The 18,130-nt window shown below is 44.8% G+C and overlaps 1 protein-coding gene across 4 annotated transcripts in view; it reads right to left on the bottom strand.

Annotated features, from left to right (window-relative positions):
- Positions 1–2,705: 2,705 nt before the first annotated feature.
- tnikb (TRAF2 and NCK interacting kinase b) overlaps positions 2,706–18,130 on the bottom strand; it is a 60,675-nt gene continuing 45,250 nt past the window's right edge. For all 4 annotated transcript variants that reach the window (XM_040005161.1, XM_040005165.1, XM_040005163.1 and 1 more), the window contains 11 exons: positions 16,538–16,719; positions 15,300–15,414; positions 13,582–13,690; positions 12,937–13,113; positions 12,699–12,842; positions 12,414–12,548; positions 12,168–12,268; positions 11,836–11,985; positions 10,072–10,231; positions 6,383–6,522; positions 2,706–6,298 (listed from right to left, as the gene is read on the bottom strand). In XM_040005161.1, the coding sequence (XP_039861095.1) occupies positions 6,215–6,298; positions 6,383–6,522; positions 10,072–10,231; positions 11,836–11,985; positions 12,168–12,268; positions 12,414–12,548; positions 12,699–12,842; positions 12,937–13,113; positions 13,582–13,690; positions 15,300–15,414; positions 16,538–16,719 (1,497 nt within the window). In that variant the 3' untranslated portion in view covers positions 2,706–6,214. The remainder of the gene's footprint in view (positions 6,299–6,382; positions 6,523–10,071; positions 10,232–11,835; positions 11,986–12,167; positions 12,269–12,413; positions 12,549–12,698; positions 12,843–12,936; positions 13,114–13,581; positions 13,691–15,299; positions 15,415–16,537; positions 16,720–18,130) is intronic.

The following is an 18,130-nucleotide window of genomic DNA, read 5'->3' as shown; positions in this document are numbered from 1 at the left end:
GGGCACTGAGACAGTGGGGAGGTGTGCTGTAGAAGTGACAGGCCTGGTTTGAGTCCCTACATGTTTGCAGTGATGGTGCACAGACTGACAGATAAGGTCTGTCAGGAGGCTCTGTGGACTATGGTATTGCAGATGATATTGTGAGCTGTATATACATACCACCTGCACTCATGTATATATCTTTCTACGTAGCACTCTTAATTCTTATTACTACTTTTATTTTTTCATGTCTATTTAAGTGCTATTTATGACACTATGTTTGCACTGAAGCACCGCAGCAATTTCCTAATGTTGTAAACCTGCTCAACATTTGGCAATAAACCCCTTTCTGATTCTGATTCTGATTCTGTAGTGACAGCAGGGAGCACGTGGCAGAGAGGTAGAGGTATGCACTGGTGAGAAAAGGGATGAAAATCAGAAGAAAAAAGACATTTATGAATGGAAGGGAGATCGGTGTAGCAGTGAGGCTGCAAGGAGCAGAGGTAGTGAAGATAGATGAGTTTAAATACCTCAGGTCAACCAGCCAAAGCAATGGACAGTGAATAAGAGAGTGCAGGCAGAGTCGAGTGGGTGCAGATGTTTATTTGTGACAGAAGGATAGCAGCAAGACTGAAAGGGAAGGTTTTCAAGATGGTAGCGATGCCTGCTGTGATGCATGAATTGGACACGGTGGTACTGACAACAAAAACAGGAGGAAGAGCTGAAGATGTTAATTAAAACATCAGAGGAACAGCTCAGGTTGAGAAGCAAGGCTGTGATGGTTTGGACATGTGCAGAGGAAGGACTGGGGTTATAATGGACAAAGGATGATGAAGATGGAACTAGCGGAAAGGAGGAAGACCTCACCTCAGAGAAGGTTCATGGATGTAGTGGAGGAAGACATGCAGAACGTTGGTGAGGTGTTTTGTTGAACCTTAATAAACTGCTCCTAGATATTTACATCACCTAGTGGTCATGACATTTGTATTCATGTATAACGTAGAATCAGTGAATTTTCTCTAACGCCTCCTAGTGGCAAAACTCCTTCCATCTTCTTAGGACACTCCTCACTCCTTAGTACATTTAATACTAATTTAAAGTACTGATAAATATGTAAAGATCCTTTTACTCTGTAGATGCTATGAAGTTTAAGGTCTCCACCCATTAGTTTGGCTTTAACCATATGTTGCTTCAACATAACACATTCAGCATTAATGGTGCCCTCACAGTTAGCCGAGAAACGTGTACTAATGCCCCTGATCCCATCAGGGGTACTGGCTGTGTGATGTCCTCTTTAATTCTTTGTGTGCGGTACGTTTCTGAAACTTGTTATTTTGGTTTTTCGTAGTCACTTGGATGAGTGGCAGAACGTTTCTCCCGCTGAAAACGTTACATCCTGATGAACAGAATCAACGTTTTGGGATTTCCTTACCTGGACTGAGCATGCATTAAGACGTTACATGGTAGAGTGTGAACATAATGTGCAGATGCACTGAGCTTTGGTCACTCTTGGTGGTTCTCTGTAGTTTCCCTGAAGCCCATGCAGTGACCAGCTCAGTGTTTGATGGATAAAGGAACATGCATGTGTCTACAGTTAAAAAGGATTTGGCTACTTCCTGATTTATTTATTTGAATCTATTTTGCACATTTGTCACACTTAAACATTTCTGATAGAACAAATTTTAATGTTAGTCAGAGAGGTGCAGTCCTCCTGATCTGCTGCCCAGTTGCCTCTTAAACTAGTTGTGCCTCCCTCACCAGTAAAAACTGCAAACAAGTGTTTGTGATAATGGACAACAAGTGTTTCACATCACTGTGGAGGAACTTTGGCCCACTCTTCTTTGAAGAAATGTTTTAATTCAGCCACACTGGAGGATATTCCAGGATGAATGGGATGTTTAAGGTCATCCCAAAGGATCTCAGTCAGCTTTAAGTCTGGCAGCTTTTTTCCCAACTAGGTGTTCTGATGTTTTCAGATGACACGCTCTGGTTCTTTAAACGTTCCTCTTAGCTCTACTTCCATTTCTTCAAGATGCTTTACTTTTTTGTCAGTGGAAATAAAAACGTGTTCTTTATAACTTGCCTTGTTAAATAAAGCTTACACTGAATAACAACACCATCTGGTACAAATTGGTATTACCCTAAAGTACAGCCTTGCCACATTCAGTTATCTTTTTAACAACATACATGGATGGTTCGTACATAAAGTCAATTTTTCCAGACCGCTTTGAATATATAGGAAGGCAACAATAACTTAATTAACGAGTTGTTACAACCAGGGTGTGCAGAGGAGCACAAAGCTTGCAGCAGATGTGCAACAGCAGCAGAAGACCACGCCAGCTGAGCCTCCTGAGGTTACAGACCACACAGGCTCACTAAAAGTTAGCCACAGAAGAGTGCAAAAATGTTGCCTGGTCTGCAACATTCAGATGGAAGAAAGGTAATTTAACTGACTTTGAATGTGGCATGGTTGTGGCGTCAGAATTTGTGAATGTGGAGCCAACAAATCTGCAGCAACTGTGTGATGCTTTCATCTCAATATGGAACAAAATCTCTGAGGAGTGTTTCCGGGACTGTTTGTGAATCTGTGCTGCAGCCTGTAGAAACTCTGGGACTAAAACAAATGAGTGTTTTTCCTATTAGGTCTAACGTCCAGTCTTTATGTCACTCAGAACACAGAAGCTGCCGTGTGACTCGGGTATGAATAAAGAGAGCGGGTCAGGTGTGGTTGCTGTACAAGGAGAGGACATTTATTGTAGAATTCCCAACACCACAGATGCGTGTTACCAGGTCGAGGTTGTCTTTTGATTGATTGCAGTGATTCAGACGGGGTGAAAACTCACATGCATGTCACACACCTGTGCACACACCTGCTCACCTCCACGCACGCGCACACACACGCACTCACGCACACTCAGAGGCTAACAATCGTACATATGTTCACAGTCTTGATACGTACAAAAATTGAAATACAAATACAAATAATACCACAATAAAAACATTGTACTGTTTGATTTTTTTTTTAGAAATTCTTATAGCTATGTTCTCTATTCTGTAGAAAGACAACTATGCTTTAATAAGTGAACATTATTTTTTTGTCTTTCTCTAAAATGATCAGTAGGATATCATCATCATAACGAAAATTCTTACAGTATATATCTCTTTTTTTAATCTATGGTTTCTCAAGCTGACCCTGCCTCCTGACCTTTATTCACAGGGTGCTGCTAACATCCTGCACATGTAAAAGGCTTCAGCTGGCCTTAACGCGCCATCACTCGCCCCCTCCACCATCTCTTTTAAAAACAGCAAAAGAAGATCAAGTAAAGGATGGAGCAGCTTCCTTCTATAAACACAAGCGCGTATAGTCAGCAAAGGCTCAGCTCCAGCCTTTAAGAAGACGCTCCTGCTCGCTCTTTACCAGCTGCACTCTGGAAATGATCGTGAACATAAAAACTTTAATGGTAAACGTGTGACCCTCCAGTGTGCAGTTCAGCAGATAAAAGCCCAGCTGTTGTTTTCAGCTCAGAGACGTAGGGTACACAGTCAGACGTCCCCCGCCCCACCGCGTATTGCCTCAAATTTACAACTCATAACAAGTAACGGCGGGTAAAAAAACATGAATGCCATCATGCAAAAACGAAATAAAGGCAAATGAATTATGGAGAGAAAAATCCAAACTAAACTTTTGAGCTTAGTCCCCCTAAAGCGTCGACAGATTCACAAAGGGATGAGCCAGAAAAGAAAGGATGAAAAGCTAGACTGTCATTATTTTCTTTGTCTGTCCTTAACATCAAAGTGAGTATTTACACAAGTGCACACAGCAGCGTGGACAGACGAGAGTAAAAACTTCCAGAAGGTGGCGCCTACTCTACAGCTGAGTTCTTCCTGTGAGAAAATGACGGGAATACTTTTGTTGTTGTGTTGCTGTTGCAGCAATGATACAATATCTACAACCTCCCTCCCCCTGCTGGGAACAAACCGGGACAAAGCAGCCGGCTGTGCAGCAGCTCCGCGACACTCGCTGCTCGTCTGAACTGTTGTAGCCTCCGACGGGGAAGAACAGCAGCAGCATCAGTGTTCACACTGTGAGAAACGCCGTCTGCACGGCCTCGTGGTTTCCTGCTGGAACAAAGAGCTACATCGGTCTGAGACAAAACATTTAACCGCCATCAAACTGCCATCGTTATCGGCGTGACAACAAGCAGCTTATCCACACTAAGCCTGGGTGTTTTAGAATTTCAACACACACATTTGTTGGTTTTTGGAAGCACCGATTCAGCTTCTTCCAGTTCACATATAAGACACAGCTTTGGCTCTGCAGGTTTGGATATCTGCAGATAGATTCCAGTGTTAAATTCATAACGTGTATTAGCCACTGTGAGGAAGAGCCTTCATGTTTGAGTCTTTCCTCCATAAAGATGACATCTGACGTCCTCCCCCGTATCCTTAACGGGTTCTGACACCTCAATAATACCAATAAACATGTGGTTTGATCACCATTGAAAAGGTTCTTTGCTTTTCAACCCAGAAGCTGCCTATACTGCTGATACAGCTCTAGTAAGCTGCAGAGGCCACAGTGATGCACACCCAGTGGTTTTGTGCTCGACGCAGGCCTGAAATATGACAGAAGCTGCTCACATAACAGATAACATGCATCCGAGGGGGACAGCGTCAGGGCTCGACTCAGACTTTGCTCTCTTCGGTTCACAGAACGTGTACTGAACGGGTACGGATTACTAAAAAAGTAAAAATTATTACTGATAAGCTCAGCGTGAGCGTCTATTTTGCACTCGGCCATCATTTCTCATGTCAGCACAGTCTCATAACAAAACACGAAAGTCGTGACAAGGCAAACTGTTTTTGTCATGTTCATGGACACAAACTGTCAGGTTATTTTTATGAGCCCAGACTGACGAAAACAAGGGTTAAAAACGGGGTTAAATTTGTCACCACAAAACTGTAGCTAGATTTGTCTCTGATTAATAGAAAGCTTTGAGACTGTGTTAGTCATTTAACCTCCTCAGACCTGAACTCTTCCACGGCAGCATGTTTAATTTCTCTTTGATATTTGGGCTGATTGGGTCCTGATGATTATTTAAACACAGAATTACCAGATTTTTTTTTTACCTGATTTTTGTTTCTAAGAAACATCAGAGCCACATATGAGGATATTTGTTTAAAATTTCGATACAACAGTGGCAGTAAAACGTCCTCGTAAGTGGATATCAGACCCTTGTAGAGCAAAATTGAGTATTTTGGTCTAAATAAGCCACATCTGTGGACGCCAGGTCCTGGGAGGTTAAGGTCACACTAATTCTCTTTCCACTGCGTCATTCACATCTCTTCCTCTGCTTTTGAGAAACTAACAAAACAATTTCTCTCTGAGGATTTTTTAACTTCTTCTAAAGCCTCAAATTCTTTATTTGAAAGATTCTGCAAAAATGTTAAGCGAGTCGCTTTTGGCTATAAATAAGTCTTTGTCATGATCTCTGTTCTTTTAACACTACCTTAAATAAAGCCGTCTGTGCGCACCCCTCTCACTTCTTACTGAGTCAAATGTGCATCGAGACAAAGGAAGGCGATTATTTCGAGGGACTAGTTTGTCTCAGCAGAAACTTAAAGGCAGCCAGAAACCACGTTGTGTGCAGGTGACAAAACATCCTCACGATCGTCAACGTTCATTTGGTGGCGCTCAAATCCACAAAACTGTCAGATCCAGCAGGCTTAGTGTGGACGCTCGTGCTTCTAACCTAATTTAATCACAGTATAAGAAGCAGTACCAGCTTTCACTGCGACACGCCAAACCACCTGCCGCTGTGCCCGCAGTGTGAACACTGCTGTGATGTAAAGTCACTGATGTGCTACACTCTCTGCAGCTCCTCACTCAATCGAACGGGGAGGTCGAAGGCTACTCGGCATGTCCACAGCAGCCGTTGGCCTGCAGGGGAGGAGGAGGCGTCGTCCGCCGACAGCACGAGGAGTCACCTTTGCTCAGCAGGCAGTGGCACCGTCCGCGGGGGCCCTGTAGTGCCCCCTGCAGCTGGAGGGGGGTGTGTGTGGGGTGGGCCCACTCCTGCAGTTTTCTCCTGATGCTCAATTGTCCGTTTATCCACAAACACACGCACGCACACACATTTACACACACATACGCCGTCCTCCTGTCATCCCTCCATCCCTCAGTGGCCAATGTTCAGGGTGAAGAAAACAAGGGTTGCGGGTCCAAGAGGTGGAAGGGTTACCAGTTCATCATGGAGCTTCTGTTGAGGGTCATGAAGAAGACTTGACTGCTGCCTCCAGAACGCACCGAGGCGAAGAAGACCTGCAGGGAGAGGGCAGCACGTCATACAGGTGTGTTTCAGGTGTGGCGCCTTCGCTCGTGTGCGCTGTGTGTGCACAGACTCACCTTGTCGTTCCTCTCCGTCAGGAACTTCAGTCGCTGAGCTCGCTTGTGCATGAAAACTCCGTCGAGGTGTCCCGTCTCCACGGACCGGATCTCAATGGCCTTCTCTCCCCAGCCCATGATCTGATTGGAGTGGATGTAGGCTGCAGGGGGAGGAAAGGGTGCACACGCGCACACACACACACAGACACACACGCACACACACACAGAAGGGGGTTGGACAGGAGAAGACTCAGCACCAGTCTCACACCCAGGCCAATCACACCTCGAGGCCTCCTCCGCCTCACTTCCGGGAGATTATTGCAGCAGTTTCTGACGGATGTGAACGACCAGCGTTGGGAGAGACGCGTCGCAGGCCTGCTGGCTGGCAAACCTCGTCGCTTTGATGTAAAGCAGTTATCTGAGCTGCCACATTGCACCTGGCTGTCCAGCAGCAGTGTCATTACAGCGTTTAAGGGCAAAGTCAGCCAATCGGAAAACTGTAAGAGCAGAACCCAGTTTAACCTAGTTGCAGGATTAGGGAACACTGTGAGTCCGCAGGGTGGAGGCCAGTAAATGATGACAGCTCGCCCAGCTGTGCACAGCCGTGGCCTTTTAAAATGAACACTCCCCTAAAATGATGGTGAAGTCTCAAGAAGGTTTAGCGGGAAATGTTTGTTTGTGATGTGCACTACAGTGGGAACGTTCAGGATCTCCTTATTTCTGCTGTGTGAGGTTTCTCTGCTTTATTCTGTTAATGCTGCCTCTCTCAGACCAGCGCGCTCTCAGAGGAAATGAACCTTAATCTCAAGAGTTTCACTTGCTGGTTGAATGAGGGTTAAAAAAGATAAAGAGATAAATATTTAAGCCCCAGAAGTTTCAGCTTCTTTTTTAAATCATAAGAAGAAGTTTGATTTTATAGATTTTATTGTGTTGCTTAATTTCTGATAAAAGTGAGAAATTGTAAATGGCCTGTATTTGTATTTGTAGAGCACTTTACTCAGTCCCTAAGGACCGCAAAGTGCTTTACACATCCACCCACACATCCACACACTGGTGATGGCAGCTACATTGTAGCCACAGCCACCCTGGGGCGCACTGACAGAGGCGGGGCTGCCGGACACTGGCGCCACCGGGCCCTCTGACCACCACCAGTAGGCAACGGGTGAAGTGTCTTGCCCAAGGACACAACGACCGAGGCTGTCGGAGCCGGGGCTCGAACCAGCAACCTTCTGGTTACAAGCTGAACTGCCAACTCTTGAGCCACGATCGCCCCAGAAGATCATAATTATAAATCTATATATACCTTTTTACCAGTTTATTTGTTTTACATTTATTTCCCCCTCATAGTGGATGTGTGTAACACTGTGTGAGGAAAAACTTAAATTATCACTCAGATGTATCCTCTTCCTGTTCACGCCCCAAATGACCTGTATAAATATACAGGATGGAGCTGATTGGGTGTAAAGTTTTTCTCTCTACTCCAGGGGTCCCCAGTCCCAGGCCTCGAGGGCCAGTGTCCTGCAGGTTTTAGATGTGTCCTTGATCCATCACAGCTGATTTAAATGGATAAATGACCTCCTCAGCATGTCCTGAAGTTCTGCAGAGGCTGGTAATGAACTAATCATGTGATACAGGTGTGTTGACCCAGGGTGAGATCTAAAACCTGCAGGACACCGGCCCTCGAGGCCTGGGATTGGGGACCCCTGCTCTACTCTATTACATATCTTACTTGCATGCTGTGTGCAGTATAGTTCTTGATCAGGCTGATGAAGGTTAATTAATAAATGTTGCTGGAGCTTTGACCTCTTTAGATCTTTGTTCTGTTTCATGCACTTTCACAGTGCAGTGAAGTTGTGCCAGAAGTTTCCATTTCATTTATATTAATGCGTCACCAGAATACTGGAGGGAAAGTCCCTAAACTACAAGCTCAGGAAAAGTGGCACTAATAGATGTTTTGATATCTTTTCTTTTATCAGAAGTTATTAAAACCGTGTTCAGGCCGGTCCACCTGGTCACCCAGGGTCAGTGCAGCTTCTTGGTGCTTCTTTTTATTCTCATGTGGGAGAAAAGACAAAAAGGGTCCCACATACGGAGGATCGGTTGGGTGTTTATAAGCGCAGCGGAGAGTTAAATAAGTCAGGCATTTAAGTTGTTATGGGGTGGGGGAGGGGTCGAAGCCGGGCTTGGCTGTGAGACAATCTGGTCTGACAGTTAAATACACAAAAACATGTTAACAGGAGACGATGCCCACACAGAAAATGTGACACGTTAGCAACAGTGCTCCAGGACAGAGACACAGTCGCACACGTGTTTTTGTCATTCAGGGTTAAGCACAGAGAAATCTGTAAGAGTGAGGATGGGCGGAGACACACACCAGCTTTGACTGACTTGGATCGTAAGATTCAAGATCCACCCCTCATGCTCGGCTGCGCTCTGATGCACTCACGCTACTTCTAAATAATAGATGAATTTAGATGTGCTGCCCTTGCATTGATCTGGTGCAGAGCTTTCATCTCGTTGCTTTGCTGCTGGATCTCACAAACGTTTTGTCTGGACCGGGTTACTGCAGAGCTCGAGCAATCAAGGATGAAAGGAAGAGCGGATGAGAAAGCGCCTTTTGAAATGTTTCACGGTCAACAACGAGACACAACAAGAGGACAGAAGTTAACACAGCAGACACACGACACAAACTCAATTCACAAAGAAGAACGAGCAGAAAGTAAACGACTTGTGAGAGCTGGGAGTGAGGAAGGCAAAGATCCGCCGCTATCAGCTCATGCAGCCGCTGGATGTTCAACACTTAACGTTAAAGGGATACGTCGAGGTTTTGGGATGTCATACATTTGGTCAACTTACCCCTCGTGTGATGAGAGCACTGACACTAAACTCTCCATGATCCTGGCGTGTGCGTGTTGCTAAAGCTTGCCTGGTTTTAAGGATTTGCAGACACATCGAGTTTGTTGCAATTCCCCCAGGTCAATGCTGGATGTGTGAGAATGTGACCACTGAATCATTTTGTCTACATTTAACTAAACATTTTACTTTTAGTCCTGATCAGTTGCTCGGGTTGCAAAGAGAAGTCAAAATGCAATGAAGTCGTTGAGAAAGTGGCCCTCACTCTCCCCTAATCTCAGTCCTGGTTTCATGTCTTGCTGAATTAAACCTGGTGTTCATTTAGTGAATTTTGGACCTTACATAAGAAAATAAACCAGGTGTGCTTCAGGGTGGCCACACTATGTGTTGACTAAAGTGTATGCAGAGTATATTTGTAATATAAAGAGTTTAATCATGATTACTTTTTGTAAAAGTTCAAATCAAAGTCACTCACTCTGAGCCAGCACGGTTACTTTTTCTAAATCTTGTGCTGATTTTAAAATAAACTGACTTAAATTTTCTCACACGGTAAAGACGTAGAAAGAGGTAACGGAGGCGATGGAGAGAGTTTGTTCTCATCAGCTCACTGCTCTGAGTTGACCAAGCGCCCAAACCTGCTGTATCCCTTTAAGCAGGTAATGAAACAGGTGAGTGAGACGACAGTCTGGGCTTCTTGTTTAAAGGTGAAAGCAAAAGGCAAGAAAAGGCAAGCGTGTTGCTCTGAGCGGAGAAGGGGTGTGGTAGATAGTGAGGGTGAAAGATGATCTGCTGAGACCGCTTATCAGAGGTCAGAGGTCAGTGGGGTCAGGGAAAAGCGAGCTGATTGGTTGACGTACCGACGGAGGTGGGCATCTCGCCCCACTGCAGCACCACGTCTTTGGTGATGCGTCCGTAGGTGTTGACGTAGACGCCCTCGTCCTCGTAGCACAGCAGCATCTCCATGCCGTCCGTCTTGGGCAGAACCACGATGGCGTGCGGGGTCACCTGACCCTGAATCTGCCAGGACGACAGACGGGAGGGGGGGTGTTGAATGGGGTGGGGGCAGGGGTGTTAGGAGCTGGACCCCTCTAACATCCCCCCTTCCCCACCCTGAGAGAGAAGAAACTGCTGCAACAATAAAGCCTCCCGCTCCTCAGCCACGCAATTGCCATGGAAACAGACACGAGCACAGCGTGATTCATGACTGCCAAAAGCAATGAGAGGCGGTTGCTGTGGTTACCGTCTCCTTGGCCCGTCCATCTCTGACTGTAACCAAAGCGGGGTTAAAGGAGGACAGCGATTCACCCTCTGCCTCTGGATTCAAACACCAGTTCATTCACTAACAAACATTCACTCATTCATCTGCTAATTCACTCACTCGCTGAAACATTTCCATCTGTGACTTACAGCCTCTGCTCCTCACACATTCCTTTGTTCTCTTCATCACTTCTGTTCTGGGACTGTCACACATTCACCATTTCATTTGTTCTGCTATTAGCTCATTCATCCTCTCATTTCCTCACACGTTCACTCCTTAAATCACACTCATATTAAACATGCAGTCAAACACAGTTACATATAAAGTACATATGCAGTCATGTTTACAGCACATTGATTCACTCGGTGTGATTTACTGTAACCACAGCTGCTATCTGTCTGACCTCGGCCTAACTGGAACATCTGAATGAATTATGGGGGCGTGTCCCCACAGAGCCTCGCACCAGCTTTAACAACAACAGCCAAACTTAACCTTAATGTAAGCTAAAAGAAACTTTTAATACTTTTTGGGGTAAAGTCAGAAAACTTTTATAACATTTGTTATGGAATTACCAATTTAATTCCCTGTAACCACTGAAATTGAAGTTATGGCTCTCTCCTAATTCTTTTACATTGGGCTTTATTATATTACGGGGACATGTTCCCCGAAGGAAGGCAGGTCCCTGTACGTGCACAATAGAGGTTCACAGCTGTTTTCAGAGGACGTACTGTTGTGAAACCGCGTACATCCATAGTAGGAGTGTTGCTTTTGTGGTGGGAAAGATTTACACCAGGGGTGGGCAACTCCAGGGCCGGTGTCCTGCAGGTTTTAGATGTGTCCTTGATCCAACACAGCTGATTTAAATGGCTGAGTTACCTCCTCACCAGAGGCTGGTGATGACCTAATCATGTGATTCAGGTGAGCTGACCCAGGGTGAGATCTAAAACCTGCAGGACACCGGCCCTCGAGGCCTGGAGTTGGACACCCCTGCCTTACAAAGTGATTCACAGTGTGAAGAATTGTCCCTGAAGACAAGCAGCAGTGTATTAATACCAGCACACACACACACACACACACACACGCACACACACACACACACACACACACACACACACACACACACACACACACACACACACACACACACTGCCTCAGCCTAAACCTAACCCAAGCCTAACTTTACCCTGAGCTAAAACCAAGTCTTTACTTTAGAAATTACTGATTTACTTTGTGGAGACCTGTCCTAGTAACACACACACTACACACACACACACACACACACACACACACACACACACACACACACACACACACACACACACACACACACAACACACACACACACACACACACACACACTTACATGTGAGGGGATGTAGATGTCGTAGGGATTTCCAGAATCCACATCAATTACATGGAAGCCAACACTAGAGCCGTAGATGACCTTTAACCTCTGCCCTTCCTCTACAGTCAGGTCCACCAGCTGGGGGCGATGCTGCAGGTCAGTGAAAGACTGGCAGACGGAGAAAAGAAGATTGACTGAGGTTCAGTCATGCACTAAAGCAGCTGGATATAACTTTGTGAATCGGGCGTGTGATATTTCCTCTCTAGTTGCAGAAGACAAATAAAATAAAGAAATACAAAGAAATCAGTATCATGGACTTGTCCAAATATCACAAGTCTTAGCTTGATTACCTTGAAAGCCATAAACTTGTGGTAAGGTTTAGGTGCCCAGGCATAGATCTCAACTGAGTTCTTCAGAGCAATCACCAAGAATTTAATCCTCTCGTACTTCACTGCAGAAATAAAGACACATTTTAATGTGAAATCTCAGGATTTCAGCTAAAAAAGATTTTAATTCAACATAAGATACGATAGATATTCATTTCTAGTTTGTTAGTGAACAGGTCCGCACGTCTCCCATAAACGATCTGAACGTACCGACTTTGTAATGCACACAGCCCTCCAGGTCCCCGACTGTAATCCAACCCTGTTTCTTCTCCACTTCAGGGTCATTGTGTAATATCCTGTTCCTCAGCCAGGACAGGTAGTAAACCCGCAGCTTGTTCTTCTTCCCTGTTTTGGAGGAAAATTCAGAATTCGAATGAAATGATAATTCATTTCCTGTATGGAACAAACATAAATTAAATGGTGTCTGCGTCTTTGTGAGTTTAACCCATCAACTGTGGATGTGTGATGTGGCATTTGGTGAAATCAGCTGCCAACCTGAGATGGTGACCAGGACGTTGAGTCCCTCCAGGACGTCCATCTGTTGGAAGCGCCTTCGATTGATCAGGTTGTAAACTTTGCCTTGACCGCTTCGATCCAGCAGCATCAGGCCGTTCTCCGTTCCCACCAGCAGGTTCACTCCTGCCCAAAACACACACACGCTTCCTTTTTACCGCCTCTGTATCTGCACGGGATTCAAATTATCACGAGGCTGTTGCTGACGTGACAGTTTTACCCCAGAGAGCCGCACAGAGGATCTCCGAGTTGAAGCGTTTCTTGTATTTACGGATCTCGGGCGTGTCGCTGTGCGGCCTGATGTTAGTGGGGTTGACGTTGACCACGGAGATCTTGCGGGCCTCGTTGAGCCTCGCCTGCTCCTGCTCCTGCTTCAGCAACTCATCAGCAAACAGCGCTGCAGCACAAAGTACAACAAAATGCATCATCATCTCATCTGCAGCTGCCCCATCCCTGAGACAATAACACAATATTTTACACTATTTTTTCATTTTACGCTACTAATATATTGGATTCTATTATTTTCATAATTATAAATTAGACTACATATCTATCTATCTATATATATATATATATATATATATATATATATATATATATATATATATATATAATACTGGCAATCAATAACAACAGATACAAACATGATTAAGTCAGGATGTGGGTTGCAAAGCAGCTTGCAGATGCATGGCTACTATAGGGGGGGCTAAAGAAACTTTAACCTGAGATTTTCGGGTTAGAAGCATCAGCAGCACTAACACTATATTTGACCTTTCAGAGGGTAAAAACAGTTTGCTGCCAGGCTGCATTTACTGTACGCCACCTGCCCATGTGACTGATGCTTTAAATTAGAAGAGAAGCCTACCTGAGGCTGAGGTTTTATCATCTTCGTCGGTCGGGGAGGTCCCGTACACCCTCGGATCAACAAATGGCGTGAAGGAGGCCTTGGAGCCTCCGCTGCCTCCCATGCCAAACTGCAAGCCACAGAAACACAGACTTTACAGTCCAACACGTGTTTGTCAAACATTTACCACGAACAGCAAAACATCTGTATAGAAAAACTGGGATCAAAATATAGGAAACACAAAGATTTTTCTATGAAGTGTCACAAAATATAAACCGGTCCTCATCAGTGTTTCCTGTATTTTGTCAGAGACCTGTGTCAGGTGTTCAGAAAAAGGAAAGGGGTTACTTCCTGGATCAGAGGCTGGAAAACTGAGCGAGGGAGGAACAAACGAAGAAGGATCAAACGAGTAGAGCAAGGCAGGTTGAATCAAACAGGACAGGGCAGGAAATTAAAGGTGCCACTTTTGTTCACATATAAAACTTTTCGGGGGCATCTCACCGTGTTAGATTTGACATTGAGTTTTCTCTTCTTTAAATCAATTCAGTTTCCTTCCTATAGCTCCAATTCACAACAGCAGCCACCTTAAAGACCCTTTCGTACAGCGTGACTGGCAAAGGATCGAAGCAAAGGATCACTGAGATCCGCTCATCGGAAGCATAAGGAGACAAAACTGAGCGGCCTAAATATATGAGCAGTGTTGAAATCGTTCCAGATGTGCACAAGAAGATGATCTTGTACAAGCGCTCGGTTTTGTGGCCAATCCTCTGAAACTACATATGCACCTTTTATTCATTTAGTCCACAAGCTTCAATAATCTCAGCCTTAAATGTGGCTGCTGGTAATTTCCCACCCTGATAAGGCAGCAGACAGCTGGTGATGGGGAGTGTGGGCAGGTGTCGGGGCGAGCAGGGTTGAGGTTTGTCAGGATACGGGGAGGTTTAGGGTGGAGAGGATTTCAGGGCCGATATCTGGGTGCTGCTCCACCTACTTGGACCCCAGAGGCATCCCCTGGAGAGACCAGGGGGGAGGTGCTTTGCTGCACCAAATCGGGGAGATTGGCGCTGCCATAGAACAGTTTGCCGGGGAAACCGTTGCTGGCGGTTGAGCTCCGCCTCCGTTCCCTGTGTTTCTGGAAAAAGAGAGAGAGGGGCGGGCTACTGTGCAGCGAGGCTGTTTGACAGGTCAGGTGATGGAGGGAGGCGGGACCCATGCAGGTGTGCTTGTTTCAGTGTTATTTTTAAACTGGGGAGGGTGGGCACATGTGCTATCAGGTCTGTGTTTCTACCACGCTTGGCCTTTAACACACACTTACACTGTGGTGAGTCTCTTAGATTGTTTTCTCCAAAACCTTCAGCGGAGTTCAAAGATTATTTGAATAATAAACAGAAATGGATGTGCAATAGTTCTGTTACCTCTAAACTGTGCTTTCAGCTCCAGCTCACTGGGCCTAGTGCAGAGGCACAGGTTCAGCTTCGCTTTGGGCCATTTTCTGTGCGTTTTCCCCTTACACTCTGTCCTTTCACAATAAAAGCCCCAAAGCATATTCTAAACAAACTGTTTAAATCAGTTTGTTTTGTAAAGCAGATTTTGAATCATATCTGAGATTTGAGGGCAAACTGTGTAAACAGACCACGATCACTGCTACTCTACTCAGTAAAAAAGCAACAAATCTGGTGCAGAGATGAAGAGTGTCAGTTTCTGTGCAGTCAAGGTCAAAGGTTAAAACGGAGACTCACCTCACGCATCACCATGGTGCTGTCCTGGGAGCTGTTTGCATACGTGTCCTCGTTGGTGTCGTTGTGCTCTCCCGCTGTGCCGAAGGACTCGTTGGTGCTCTGACTCGCAGCGGGCCTGAAAAACAGATTTTTATCATCTTTTAAGAACTTTTTTAAAATGTTTTTTTTTTAAACAGACGCATCTGACTTTAAAATAAGAGCTTAACAATTTGAACAGATCCGTCTCCTGGGTTATATATGTGAGAGAAACAAGTAAGAAGTACAAAAAACCCACTCGATACTTCATAAATACTGCATATATATCATCTTGTGCAAGAGGGGCTTGAAGCCTCTTCTTAACGCCCTTAGCTGTTGTTTCACAGTGAAACATAGAAAAGGAAGGTTTGCCAGATGAATGATGAGTGTAGCACAGAGCTGCAGACTTTGGGAAAACAAGGGAAAAACACAAAAGTCGCCTCTTAACTGCAAAACAAGTATCGGCCAAATGTTTGTGAAAGCAAACCGTCCTCCGAGCTGCACTAATAGCGCTGTGCATCATTAGCCGATGTGCATCCTCCTGCGTAACCCTCATAATGACCAAAATTTACAAAAAGGACTTAATGGTTTGCTCAATATGACCTGAAATGGGACTGAGCCCATAAACACACCTGGAAAATGTTGTTTTTCTTTTTTTGCATTCAGAAGAGTCGCCTCCTGGTGGCTATTATTAGAAAGAATCCAGACTTAAGGCACTTCCTGTTGGGTTTCTGTCGTTTCCTGTTTTATTTTGTAAAATCTTAGTCTGCTCACACTGCTGTTAGTGTTCCCTCCTCTGTGATTAAATGCCGCGCCCTAACTGGCATCATCTTTGTTGTGTTTCACACCTGCTTCCTATTAGCCAATCACAGCCTGCCTCTAACCATTTGCTCCATCGTTGTCCTTTTTAGCTGCATTTTTTCCTGCGTGTTTGAATTCTTTATGTACTTTTTCTGCGCCTTATTTTATGGCACACTGACTGATTGCCTTTGACCTCACCCAAAGATTAAACCTTTGTGCTTCCTGCAGTTGGATCCTCAGCGCCTGAGCTGCATCCATCCTTTACAAAATCCATTTTATTAAAAAGTGATTAAGAAACATTTCTTACAGGTGTTTCTTTCCGTCTCCGTGCTCAGACCTAAACGTTAGCTGGTACGGCTCTGTGGTCGTGCTCTTCGTTGGTTTGGATGCAAAGCTATTCCTGAATTATCACCATCACTCACATGATGCGTGGGATATCACTGACGGCCACAGATCCATCGTTAGCCCCGCCCTCTCCCTCCTCATCCTCGCTGCTGTGGGACTCCTCACTGGACGACGAGTAGTCAGTCACTTTGACCGGCGGGCGGCTGGTTTCCTCGCCCTGCCGCAGCTCTCTAAGCTCTTTGGCCAGAGCCGTCAGATCCTGCAGGAAGACAAATTCAAAAGTGACTCAACACTTATTTATTTTCTTCATTTCTGTAAGTCAGTAGTGTGCAGGTCCAAAATGATCATGCAATAACTATTTTTGTCTTTAATAAGTTTATCTTCTTATATATCCGGCGTGTGGCTTCTTGGAGGTTTAAATATCATAACTGAAAGGAATTCGGTCCATCTATGAACGTCTTTTGTAGCTTAAATATCACGTCTAAAAAGCTCTGCTAAGCTGTTCCAACACCACAAAAGCACAACTCTCAGGTGTGAAGACAGATTTGCATTTCATTAAATTTTAGATTAATATCACACTGAAAATAAAGTGTTTAATTAGCCGAGTAAGAGCGTTGATGAAGGAAAAGTAATTTGGCAGCAAAAGCAATTTTAATTTTAAACGATATTTCAGAATTCACTTGCTCGACACCAGAGACCAGACGAACTATACAAGTTGTCCGAGAGAAAGATTCACAACAAATTCAAGGCAGGAAACATTTTTACAATAAAAAAATCACAGTAATATAAAAACACAGCGATCAAAGAGATGAAACAAAGCTGACCTGAGGCGACGTTTCCTTAAATCAATCATTTAAGGAAAATTCATTTTTACACAAAAATCTCACAGTCTGTGCTGCAAAGTTTGAGGTGGAACAAAGTGAAACATGCTATCACAAACATCTCCCATCATCCTGGATTATGCCCCCCCCACAATAAAACAAGCTGCATGTCTGATATTCCTTATTTTTTGCAATCCTGGAACGCTTCAGTGACTCTCGCAGCTCTCCTGCCTCTTTGCGGCGCTGCAGCGGCTCAGAAGCAAAGAGCAGGAAGCAAATGTGTTTTTGGTTTTTGTGCCACCATGCAAGCCGTTAGCGAGTCCGTCGAGAGGAGGACGGTGAAGTGAGAGAAGGAGGATGCACCATGCCTCAAAGTGGGAGGTCAAAGTTCAGCAGACTTGAGCCTCTGTGATATTTTACAGCGAGCAGCCAGGTACATGCACCCTGACGCCTCGTCCAGCTTCTGTGCACTGCCTCTGCTGCAAACACGTCACAGCAGCACCAATTTAAACAAGTTAGAAATGTTTGGCGATGGTTTGAAAAGCAGCCGATATCCTGTCTTTACAGCTGAGATGCTTTTGCAACATTTTCCTGTTGTGAAGTTTAATACGACAGTAAATGTTTCTCTCTGGATCACAAGAATAACCAAAAGCTTCTCCTGTAAGACTTCCTTAATGCATTAAACCTTCACACGAGAACTCTGTGCAGCACTGTGGTTTCACTGTGAGCCTCACAAACCATGTACGCAGCGTAAAGGAGGAAAATGTATTATTGGAAATTTAAAACACCCCATAAAACACAAAAAAATAATACACTCATAAATATACAGATAATATATTTATCATCTGT

This window comes from Simochromis diagramma, unplaced genomic scaffold (genome assembly GCF_900408965.1).
Source record: "Simochromis diagramma unplaced genomic scaffold, fSimDia1.1 OVJJ01000097.1, whole genome shotgun sequence".
Classification (NCBI taxonomy): Eukaryota; Metazoa; Chordata; class Actinopteri; order Cichliformes; family Cichlidae; genus Simochromis; species Simochromis diagramma.
This window is presented reverse-complemented; position numbering and strand designations above follow the sequence as displayed.